Source organism: Astyanax mexicanus, chromosome 3 (assembly GCF_023375975.1).
Source record: "Astyanax mexicanus isolate ESR-SI-001 chromosome 3, AstMex3_surface, whole genome shotgun sequence".
Lineage (NCBI taxonomy): Eukaryota > Metazoa > Chordata > Actinopteri > Characiformes > Acestrorhamphidae > Astyanax > Astyanax mexicanus.
The window spans coordinates 36,821,562-36,834,358 of record NC_064410.1 but is presented as its reverse complement, the minus strand read 5'-3'; the positions used below and the strand labels follow the sequence as shown (position 1 = coordinate 36,834,358).

The 12,797-nt window shown below is 36.9% G+C and overlaps 1 protein-coding gene across 2 annotated transcripts in view; it reads right to left on the bottom strand.

Annotated features, from left to right (window-relative positions):
• Positions 1 to 12,797, bottom strand: part of npr1a (natriuretic peptide receptor 1a) — a 124,363-nt gene that overhangs the window by 90,006 nt on the left and 21,560 nt on the right. For both annotated transcript variants that reach the window (XM_049476449.1, XM_007228521.4), the window contains exon 3: positions 2,351 to 2,538. In XM_049476449.1, the coding sequence (XP_049332406.1) occupies positions 2,351 to 2,538 (188 nt within the window). The remainder of the gene's footprint in view (positions 1 to 2,350; positions 2,539 to 12,797) is intronic.

The following is a 12,797-nucleotide window of genomic DNA, read 5'->3' as shown; positions in this document are numbered from 1 at the left end:
TACCTACATGGACTGGCTCCCTGGGTTCAGTGGAAATCACTGCAGACACAGTGCCTTTGTTTACTTTTTTGTAATTGCTGCAGGCCTGGTTGCCACTGTGGACATTGTTGCAGGCCCACCTACCTCTATACACATCCCATCTAAAGGTCTATATGCCTCTATAGACCTCACTGTAGGCCCTCCTTTGGTCTACCCTGCCTGACTGCCTTTATAAACATTGTTACAGGTCTGCCTGTCTTTGTAGACATTGCTCCAGGCACGTCTACCTCCATGGACCTCCCGTCTATAGGCCTGACTGCCTCGATGGATGTTTCTGCAAGCCTGTTGGGCTCAGTGGATGTTGCAGAAGACGATGTTCCTTTTACCCACATCTATGGATATCCCTGTGAAAGCTGCTCTAAAAGACAAGCACATAACCATATACACCATACTTGTGCCTTTAACGCATGTGCAGTGAACACATAAATACACACCACTCTGTACACTCAGAAGACACACAGTGAGTTTTGTGAGAACATATGCCCGTTGCTCAGTAGTGATGAGGCATACACCCTGGTATCAGTTCAGTGCAGAAAGTGTGGGGGTGGCCCATTCTAAAAGATTATCCTGAAGAAAAAAATTTTTTTTAATTGTGTACAGTAAAAGACAATTCATACCATTCTAATTGCACAAAGGCAGCCATATATATTAATTACCAGACATTTACTTCAGACTTATCAGAGTACAGAGTGTGTGATATTTCTATTCCCAAAAGACTGTCTATTCTCATTCAGGTTCATTATAATTATTGTACACATTCAAAAGAGCGCTTTGAGAAACCAGTCTGTCGAGAAAAAACAACAGATATTAAATAACCATTCATTTCATAAATGGCTTCTGAATATATACATTCTCTTTTAAATTTCAACAGGCTTTTGAGATATTTAAGTTATTTTTGCAAGATTACACAACAAGCTGGCAAACAGCCAACAAGTTTGCCAAGAGTTAATGGGTGCAATCACTCTGTGGAAGAGAAGCTTACACATCCTAGGTGAGTGCTACCTTTTATTTCACGTTTAATTTAATTAGCCAGACTAAAATTATTTGTGTAGATAGATGGTAAATGTTTTACATAAAAGAGATGAAGACATCAAAGCATGCAGACAAGGATGATGAACCTCGATCTAGTCCATGTCACTGCAAGTAATCTGCACTGGCTTGATGTGATTGAAGCTGACTGGTGTAGATTTTAAAAATTAAGCCCATGCAGACCAGTAGTGGACTTGTAGTGCTACTTAAATTTACTTTCTATGGCTGATGCTCTTATCCAGAGGCAGCTAAATGTAGTGTTAGTGTAGTTTGAGAAGCTATTGCAGCCAATCGTTGTTCACCCCAGACTCAAATCTGATGTTTTGCTCAACGTGGCTCAGATCAGATTTTTTCATGGTTGTGCGAACGTGCCCAATCAAATGTAAGTTATTTTCATATTTGGTCCTACATCGAATACGTATCCAATCTATGGACATGTGACATGAATGTGAACAGTCAAATCGAAATTCATGTATCTTTTTGTTCTTACGCATGCACTACATGCTTCTCTCTGGGATCAACACATCTCTCGGTACAGCTGTGCTGCTATAGCTGCAAAAACAGCAAAAGCAAACCACCTGGCCTTTTATCTCCTTCTCGACCTGAGCATGAACTTTAGACCAGCTGTTTACTCTCCACTCCAGCAAAAGATGCTCCACATATGAGCTAGTAACGAATCCATTTCCCTTTACAAAACTAAGAGTCGCCTCTCAAATATGACGTTTTTACACACATTATGCACAGGTATAAAGATAGATCACTTACATTTGTAAATGTGAACCATCAAGATAGCTAAATCTGATCTGAGCAAAAAATCGTATTTGAGCAATGTGGCTTGTAATGTGAGCGTAGCGTATCAGCTCAGCGATATATGTAAAAGACATTCGATCTATGCCCAAATGTGTTGTCTCTCTTGTTAGAGCTTTCAACAGGTATTTCCTAACAGGATAATGCTTGTCCACAAACTGCAATAATTTACTAGGAATATCTCTGCCAGATTGCATCTCTTCTTTGGCCTGCCCAGCTGTTGTATTTAATGTATCGATTATCCTGAAAAATGTATCCGTTCACTTTAATTCTGTACTCTGTAAACTTTTTTTTAAACTTTTAGTCAGTAAAACAGTAACACCAGTTACTTATTAGTGATATTATCCTCACAGTTTCAGTGCAAAATTAAAAAAGTGTACCCATACCTTACATACCATACCTTCACACGTCTAATAAAGCTAAAGTTACTTCTTTCAATTATATAGAACAAGAGTTTTCATTTAAACAGACTCACTTTGAAGGCCTGCTTGGCAGCCTCATCATCTGCGTCTCCTCGTGCCCATGGTTTTGCCGGGCGACTCCGAAGGCTCTCTCCAAACAGATCGATAAAGAAGAAGACATACTCCTCCTGGGGAAGTCTCTGCTTATAAAATTGCACCATCAGCTTCCGGAACGTGTCCCACTTGCAGCAGACGTACACCACTGCAATCAGAGCACAGAAAAAAAAAAACACTTACTTTCACGAAGCTGAACTCCTACGACATTCCTATTTTCCATCCTACACTCCTACTTCGTCACACTCCATGGACTGGCTTATGTAAAAAAAAAAAAGTATAGCTCCATTTTTTGTACAAAACACAGGCTGCAGGTCCTACACATCACTTATGCTTTTTTTTGTTAATTTGTACTTTGAGCTGCATTGTAATGTATGAAAGGTGCTATATGAATTAACTCCATTATTATTATTATTAGCTCATCCACAACTCCCACTCTACAGGAGGTACAGTAGAATGATACAGGCCTACGTGAGTCGTTCTGTCTCTTCTTGTCATTCAGACACCTTTCTGATTCTGTCGAGCTACAAATTGTACATTCATTCTGCAGCTGCTGATAAACTTGTGTAGCTGATTTGCAGTAGAGAGGGTTTAAATTTGGGTATAAACAGCTTGGTTTACAGCTGTAAAGGAATTTGTTTAGACAAATTAAAGAATGCTCAGTTTTGATTGCTGTTGTTTAAGAGAATTTTTTACCTGCACATTTCTAAAATAAAAATTAAAAGCATTAAATAACTATAGATGTTGACTTAAAATTGATCAATTTTACTGTGTAGCTTTGTTTCCATTTCCTACAATTTATGAACAATTCCGAAATAACAAGTAATAGCACATTTACGTTAACATTCTTTAATGTATATGGGGAAATCTAGGCATCTCCATTTATTTCTTGCTTTGTTGAATAACCCCACCATTTGGAGGATGTACTTTAGGTAAGGCAAGCCAGATTTATACAACCTTTTTGCAATCCAATAGGATTTATATAAAAAATCCAATTAAAACATGGATACAAAGACATAATAAAAAACAGCTCCAGCTCCTAAGAAAAACATTTACCACAAAAATCTTACATCAATTTTCTTTTTAAGTATCCAACAGTTGAAAAATGTTAGGAGAAGATTTAGATGTACTGATTTACAGCACATTTAGTGAGGAAAAGGAACAAAGTTAGTTTTTTCACTTCACTTTGCCATAACTGAGCAAAATCTTGCCTTAAAGTAATACCAAACACTAAGCTGTTAATTAATTGGTCACACTTTACAATAAGGGTCACATAAGAGTCACAGTAAATGTGACAGTAATAAACATTGATAAATAGTCAAGTAATGGCTTAATTAATTATACATTGGTACTAGTTAAGACATTATAAAACATTACTAAATTTTAATGCTTCATAATGTTTTAAATAATAATAAATTGAGGCATTAGTAAAAAGATTTTGTAATAATTAATAATGTCTTTACTAATGTTAAGTAGTAATTAGTAGTGATGTTCTGCAGTAATAAAGTAATGTGCCCTTATTGTACAGTGTTACCATTAATTGACTATGAAATGTAAACACGTGAGGCTAAAATCTTATCAGGATACACCCCAGATGCTAGTCACAAGAGGTGACCAGGTGTAAACAGGTACATTGATGTTTAAACAGATGTTACAATGCCAGTTCTGTACTGTCTTCAGAGGTTTATGCTCTTGCCGTTTACTGCTTTCCACACCATCTTGTTTACTTAACTCCAGCTTTAATTTAGTAACCAATGGAACTTCCATTTGCTGACTTCCCCTTTCAGTTATAATCTTGTAAATAAAGAAATCACTGAAAAAACAATGTAGACAAATATCTTTTCTACATAGCCATGAAAATTCACAGTTTTCCAGAACCTAAATGGGGCCTAAATGCTCTGAAACATCATGTACTAAGCCATTACCGCCACATTGGCCTGGTTCCCTACACTGTGAAAACCTTTGAAGACCTAATTGTGTTTAACAGGCGGTGTCCAGACTGAAGTGTGCACTGGCATGTACACAGCAGGCATGCAGAGCCGCCTAACCGGACCCTGAGTGCTCTTTGGGCTTAATTAGCTAACTGGAGTCAAATCATCAATATAATTACCCACAGGCTCTGCTCCTAATAGAACAGCAGGCTTAACTAGAAAGCAGACGAGCACAGATTTAAGCTGTCTGTTCCTGTGGCGTTAATTGAAGGTGGTGCTTCAAGAATTCCTTCTAATCAAATATAACAGTAATCAATAAGATACACACTTGTTTTTATGGACCAAAGAAAGTTTTTTTTTTCCAAACAGGGCTGGGCAAATATAAATGTGTGTTAATATGAATTTTACTACAGAATTTTACTACCGACCCTGCAATGTGATTGGCTTAGAGGCATTTTATGAGTACCGTTATCAGCCGGTAATGCACTGTAACCGAAGCTCTCCATGTATTCTCCAAAACATAGAAGTAACCTAGAAAAGACGCAGAGCTTATAAATCAAACAGTGCAGCTACAAACAGAGCAGCAATGGATCTTAACTCACTACGTTTTTTAACCAAACAGATCGTATTTTCTCATTCTCTTTAACTCAAAATCTTTCAATAAACAGTGATAATGGAATTGTTGTATAATCGCATCAATACATTTGAGATTTATGCTATAACCTGTAATATTGGCACCGCTGTGCTGATCCACGACCGCAACACATCAGTGCCAATATTACACATTATAGCACGAACCTCCTGTGTATTAATGCTTAATTATTTTTATGTAATATTTGTTTTACTCCTAATAAATTCCTAATAAAAAATACCAAATTGAACTATCGCACCTGCAGTGCAGGTTACAATATGTGTACGATGTAAATCCAATTTGGGTGATTTGTATGCAAATGGTTTGGTTTTTGGAGGGATAATACTGACAGACTACAGTTTTGTGCAAGTTATAAAGCAGACACATCGGAATTAAACATGGCAACCTTTACGTATTTATATAGAATGGAATGGAATGGAATAGAATAGAATAGAATAACTAATAAAACATTAACTAATACAACATTAATTGTAAAACTGCTTGTGTTTTATATAATGTATTATTTTGAAAGCTTTTAATTAGATACACCATTAAATATTTACTATTTACATATACCACCGGCTGTCTTTTATGTGTTTTTTAAGATTATGTTTCAAAAGAATCGTAAATAAAATTGGCAATTAGCCTAAAACCTTTTAAAAAACTTGAGAGAGAGGCATACACACTGACAGACAGACCCATGGACAGCGATAACACTTTCATTTGAGCCTTTTCTGTCTATTATTTTTGTCCCCATCTGTCCCTCTGTCTCTCCATCTCTCTCTCCACACTCTGTGTCATCTGTTTTTATATCACTTGTCGGAGTGAGGCTTTGAAAGCAGGCATTATTGCACAGCAAATTTGTAAATAATTGATTAGTGAGGAGTTGGCACTGGCTAAACACTGTGAGCTGCACCTGCACCTGTTGCCATGGCGCTCAGTGAAAGATTCACTTTTGTTCCCACACAAGTAATTTATCTTGTTAAGTTCAAAGACATAGCAGTAGACTTCTATCATATATCATCTATGCCCCATCAGAGCCGCTGTAATAGATCCTCATCATCCGTGTACAGTACTGTCCAGTGTATATACACTGTACTGATACAAATCCAAAGCCTTTTCATGCTAAGAAAAGGATACTGACCTGCACATTCACTCTATGAAGGTACACCAGCAGCTCATTTATTTTATCTTTTATTCTGTTAACTGTTGAGATAAAAGTTGAGCTGTTTTTTATAGTTTTTATTTCTATTTTTATCCCATTTCTCCCAATTTACTCAGCCAAATACGCAACCCACTCATTAGAACTCCCCCTATCACTAGTGAAGCCTCAACACCAGGAGAATGAAGGCTAGCACATGCCACCTCCGACACATGTGAAGTCAGCCACTGCCTCTTTTCGAACTGCTGCTAATGTAGCATTGCTATGTAACAGTGCACTCAGTGGAAAGCACAGCGACTCGGTTCCAGTACATCAGCTCACAAACGCCTTGTGCTGCAGTCTTCACCCTTTGGAGTGATGTGGGTTGAGAGTGCCATCTACCCACGCAGAGAGAGCAAAGCCAATTTTGCTCCCTCAGGGCTCTGGTAGCTGATGGCAAGCTTCATGAACAGGATTCGAACCGGTGATCTCCTAATCATACTGGCAGTACAGTGGCAAAATTACAAAAAAACAGTTAATCACTGTCTATATATGTGTAAACCATTGACCAACAAAAAAATAACAAGTATTAATCATGTGATTCCTAACAATCATGTTTCATCCTTCTTATAGTGCAGTTCCGTCATTGACTAAGGAATTACCACAGAGCCCTGATATGTCTGAAAGCCTGAGCTAATCAGGCTTTAAGATTAACATCATCACTAAAGCAAAAAGCAAAAAGAACCCAGCAATGTCTCTGTAGGACACAAACAGAAATCTAGAGTGGAGTATGAGTTTCTATGAGTAGAGTTTTTTTAACAATGGTTTGTTTGCAGTTTGAAACAGGCTGGGAAAAAAAAGTGAATGCACTGAATGTGTGAAGGTTTGGGAAGCATCGTAACACCTCACTCTGCTGAAATCACAGCTACACCTCTCGCCAGCTCAGCCAGCTCAGAGTTGTTATGTTTGTGCTTTAAGATTGTTTCTCCTGCTCTTCCTTGCAGAACTGCTCTGAAATATTCTCAGATCTTCTTACAATGTGTTTTTTTTATGATGTCCAGAATAGCTTTCTGCTAAAGTCGAGTCAGGAAGACCTTGAAGGCCAAAACCTCAATCTCCTAAACTTGAAAGAACATCACAGGCAATCTGCCTGTATGTTTTGACTCTGCATTTATGAGATATGCAAACATTTTTTTTACTTTTTGTCTGTTTTTAGCAGCAACTCTGGGATATTCGCTTCTAGTGTAAGTGCAACCTTATCAAGTATAACATTAGATTATGAATATTTTTGTGCAGCACTGATGTTAAAAGGTATTGTCTAATAGACATTTTGCATAATACTCTGTTACATTACATCTCTATTGAGGTTATCAAAGTCTATTTTCGAAGATGTGGAACTCTCCCAGCACCAGCTAAACCTTTTCTGAAGGTTCATGGCAGTGGCGTGCAGGTTCTGCAGGTTCATGCTTTGTATGTTTCAGTAGATGTGATCTGTTTATAAGCGACTTCATCAGATATTTAGCTGAATCTTTGATATGGTTCCTCTTGAGTTATTTTACTTAGTGTTTCAGACAGTGGGAATCCCAAGCAGGAAGTATTTATATAACCTTCTGAAACTTTTCCCCATTTTTTAAGAGTCATTGCTCCTCATTTACCCCTGCATCAGTTTCATAATCACAGTAATGACAAAAGAACTTGAAAGAAATGGTGAGGATAATTGAAAAGCACTATCTGCTATGTGTCTACCTAGTACATGGCCAAAATAGTGCTCTTAAGATGACCACATCTTGGGGGCAGGGTGAGAGCTCATTGATTGGTAATGTCACACTCTAATAAAGGGTGGAAAAAAACACAGGCCCACTATAACTGTGATCAGCAACATGGTGAGTTCTATTGAAAGCAGTGATAATTTTGAAAGCAAATTTAGTTTTTTGACTAAAATGTCATTTAGTTTTAGTCATAATTTAGTCATCTGAAAGGTTTTCAGTTGTAGTCTAGTTTTAGTCGTCTAATTATCTTAAGAATATAGTCAAAATCTACAGTCAATTTAGTCTAAAATGTAAAGGGCGTAAATGTAAATACTTTTTCATTAGTTCCTTTGAATTATCAACTATACACTTATATGAAATAAAACATTTATTAAGCAGTTATGTAATATTATTATTATTGTTATGTTTGAATGTAAAATATACACAAAAACAACTTATTTCAAACATATTTATTTACCTTTTATGTATCTTATTTATTTAACCCATTAGAGCTTAGGCCCATTTCTGAATATTGAATAAGTCCAAAACTGGACCAGATAAAATAATTGAGCAGTACATTAATGTTTTTTATTATTATTGTGGGTACGTGACTAAATATTGTGGAGGTTAAAATCCTGATGTACACAAAAAATACAACACCACAATTTCACAACAGTGTCACAGTTAAATGGCCTAAATGGGCCTTTTGGAAAGCTCAGCTGAGCAAACTTTTTTCCAGGTAACGAGTTCTGTGATTAGTCTAACGAGTAGGACAGGTGCGGTGAACACCTGATTTGCTTTCTGCACAAAAAATGCATTCAAAGAATTTCATGATTGCACTATTTCAAATTATTCTAATTCGTTGACCAGCACCTGTATGTGTATGTGTGTGTCATTGTGCAACACTGGCCAAGGGTGACTGCACAGATACGCATCAACCCAAGAGACAGCAACATCCCCACCAGCACCTACTACCATCTGCATCACACTTCTGATGAAAACAGAAAGGTCAAGGAAATCCATAAAGAGCCACCAAACACACTGACATGCCTCAGAGCTCAACCCAGTCTCGTTTTATTACAAGACACTTGAAATAGCACAAGCCTGACGTTTCAACCCTTGAACCTTAGTATTCTGTAAAGTTTAGGACGTATAATTTAGGAAGTGTTCTAAATGACTGAACCCTCTAATATGAAACTTGTGTAGTTATGAGAGAGGGGAGCTAAAGTGTGCAATGTAAAGCATTGTATTTTTCATCAAATTAATGATTAAATCAGTTATTTCTCACTCCTAACTAGTGTTGGGGAAGTTGTTCAAAAAACAGTAATCCATTTTAATTACTAATTAGTTCTATAAGCCTCTCATTGGCTGATTATGTGGCCTTCAATATTTAAGAGTGTTTTCATTGGTTGTTTTGTAATCACGTGTATTTTTAAAAACTGTTATATAAAATATTATTAGCTTTTGTCTTTTAATCCTGATGAAGGCCTAAGTGCCAAACCGCGTTATTTTTGTATCTGTAATAAATTGGAAATTCTCCAGTCAACAATTGCTGCTGTTTTTTACTCATTTTTGATCAGTGAATTTATTGCCAGGCACATTGTTGTGCAGTGAAGTTTCACCAGATTCATCCACTTCTAGTTCTATTAACCTGTAATGATTACTTATTCCACAGTGAATCATGCTTACCTCACTAACTCATTACTTTACTCAGTTACTAGGCAGAGCAAAATCTTTACTGAATCTCATTTACTCAGTTTTGTTTCTGAACGAAAATCCAGATTGATCTGTTGTTGGAGCTCTCCTTTCAACGTGTAAATGAGGATCCTTATCCATTAGTTTAATTTAGCATCATTGCCTAATTAGATGCTTCAACAGATTGCTCACTGTGTTTAAGGCACTTGACGTGCTGCAACGCTCACAAGCCAGGGAAAGGTAACATGGATGGATAATTTATGCTTTAAGTAAATTGGCCTAATTGAAGGACAATTTTAAAGCCAATTAACATATTTTTTAGAGCATAGTAAAAAGTATATACATTGCTATAAATGTTATTTTGTACTGCAGTACTCCAACACTACTTACAATCAAATCTGTAAGTGGTAAATAAACACAAATTTGACACTTGACAGGTATTTGAAAATTCACCGATGTGCAAACATATAGTACCGGTCAAAGGTTTGGACACATCTCTTCTCATTTAATTTGTTTTCTTTCTTTTTACAATTTGTTACATTGTAAATTAAATATTTAAGACATTAAAGCTATACAGGAACACATGTGGAATTGTTTTTTAAACAAAAAGAATCTAAAACCAGAATATATTTTTAACTTTTTTTTATTTTTTAATATTATTCTAAGTAGTCACATTTATCTTTATTTGCATAACATTACATTGCATTGTATTTAGCAGACGATTTTAACCAAATAGATAGTGTTTGAATAGTTTGAATAGTGATTGAATAGTGTTTCAATATGTTTCAATTCTTTTGCTCACAAGAGAAATGGGTAAGTTCAGACAAAAGGGGCTATCTTTTAAACTGTGTATCAGTTTCAGATATATATTTCTAAAAACAATAAAAGCTAAAACATTGATCTTATATTTATATTTATATTTTAATGCCAAACCCACATGTTTTTAGTCTACAGCAGAAATAAAAGGATTTGCCTCATGGTTCCAATATTTTTGGAAGGGAATATAAATACAATGTTGTCCTTCAGTTACTGATTTTTGGTAATAACCATGTTGATGTAATGCATTCATGTGGGAATGATGTCTACATTCCACACATGAATCAAATAAACCCAACCATTTTTTATTTGTGTTTTTTGTTCTTCTTCTTTTTAATCAGTAAAACTAAGTGAAGCATAAAGTGGTTTGATGTGACTGACAAGAAAATTGACTCCTGTTCCTTTGCTTTATGTTCAGTCCATTTCACAGCGTCAGCATATTTCTGACACATTGCGCTACCTGGCTGTAAGTGCACATCTCTTTTTGTTTCTAACAGGATTAAGAGAATCTGATGAAATCAGTGTCAGCACACAATAAAAACAGCAAATAGTACCTTAGCGCCTTAGCCGGCGCTGTTCATACAGCTCCAATCCCTCTGACAGTAAACAGCTTAACAACCACACTGAAAATGCTTAATACAGCTCAAACATCTCACTCTAAAAACAGTATTTTACATCACACACAAATCAAAGCCTGCAGAAATAAGTTCCCAGGCTTTGAGTAGATTTGTAACCTGTTGTTTCAGTGCTCCAAATCATCCGTTTTGAGAAATGCCTGCGTGGTAGATTAATGAGTAATGGGTGGATGTGGAGGAGGAGGCGTATCTTTTGAACTATTTTAGCTGGCATATTGTTACAGTCTGGGTTTTGCTATCCTAGGGCTACACACTTTCACACACTCAATCCAAAGAAAACCCCACTCCTGGGAACTTGCTGCATTTCCCAGTGCCAGGCAGTCCTAACCATATCCTATCTTAGCTAACAATGCCACAACAAATGTTCAGAAACTGTGGTCCAATCCCATTTCTCATTTCTCCCCCTACATCTTGTTTTTGAGTGTAACCTCAAAACTGAGTTGTAAGAGAAAGGGGATCAAATCTTCCCCCTAAGAAATTGGACAACCTTGCAGGAGCCAGATATATCGACAAAATAAGTAAATAAAACAAAAACACTGCTTTGTAGGGCAACCCTGCCAGCCTGTTGCGATAGAAAAGGAGTAGCAAAGTTCAACAACCTTAATTATCAGTGCTAAGGAGCTGCAGTTAGCTACTCACTAGCCTCTTATTCAGTCGCAACACACAGTAACTCACTGCTACCCACCATCTAAATAACATCTGCTCTATGGTGGTCCTGTGGGGTCCAGATCATTAAAGAACAGAGTGAAAGGAGGATAATAAAGTACGCAGTGAATCAGAAGGACTACAGCCTGTAATTACAAAACTAAAAAGTGCTCCTACATGGTCAGTGGAGGTGGTCATAAAATATTCTGGCTGCACTAGATTTTGTTGTTCACAGGTTCAAATACATGTGATATCAGGATTTATAAAATGATAAACTATGTTTCAGTATTCAACAGTTAATGTCCAAAATATTTTGTTCGAGCTTTGCTTTTGGAAAAACACAACTCATTAACTTTCTAACCACCCAAAACATTAAGACACAGATGGCCAAGAATGGCACTGCACATTATTCAGCAATGCTCTTTGTTTTTGTCATCCATCTAATAAAGTCCTGAGACAGGTGCTGATTGATCTGGAGGCTTTGTGGTCGACGTGTCTGTGCATGTAGTTCAGATGCAGAGAGATGAATAATGTGAAGAGCCAAAGAGGATCTGAAGTTACCTTCACACTTTAATGTGATCTCTCTCTCTCTCTCTCTCTCTCTCTCTCTCTCTCTCTCTCTCTCTCTCTCCCTCTCTCTGTCTCAGTGTCCCCGGAATGTTATTTGCTGTTGCTTCTGATGAATAGCCGTCCGGTGTCAAACCATCAGAATTAATGATCTGCAGAGCCGTTTACAGGAAAGCAAAGAAACGAGGGGCTTTGCCTTAATTAAACCTGGGAGGTGGGCAGCCAAGTGAGGCTTTGTCAACATGTTGCATGCACTCTGCAGTGTGTACTCAACTCGAGAAGGCAGACTCCAGCGAGCAGAAATAAATCTTTTCAAACCATGCACCATGCAGAGAAGCAGATGAAGGGAGAGAAGACAGTGTCTGTTCTCGATACGCTTCTTTCTGCTAGTTTATCGCATCATGGATAAAGGAGACAGAGCACATTCCCGATATTCCCATCCAGCCTGGCTATTTATCATATCTACAGAAGGCAGGAGTTATGATTGAAAATATAATAAATAACTTATAATTATAATGATTAATTTTGGTAGTTTGAAAGCTGAAGATTAGTTTCTAACGGTGAATCTTGGATACTGTCATTTAAAAATACCAGCTTA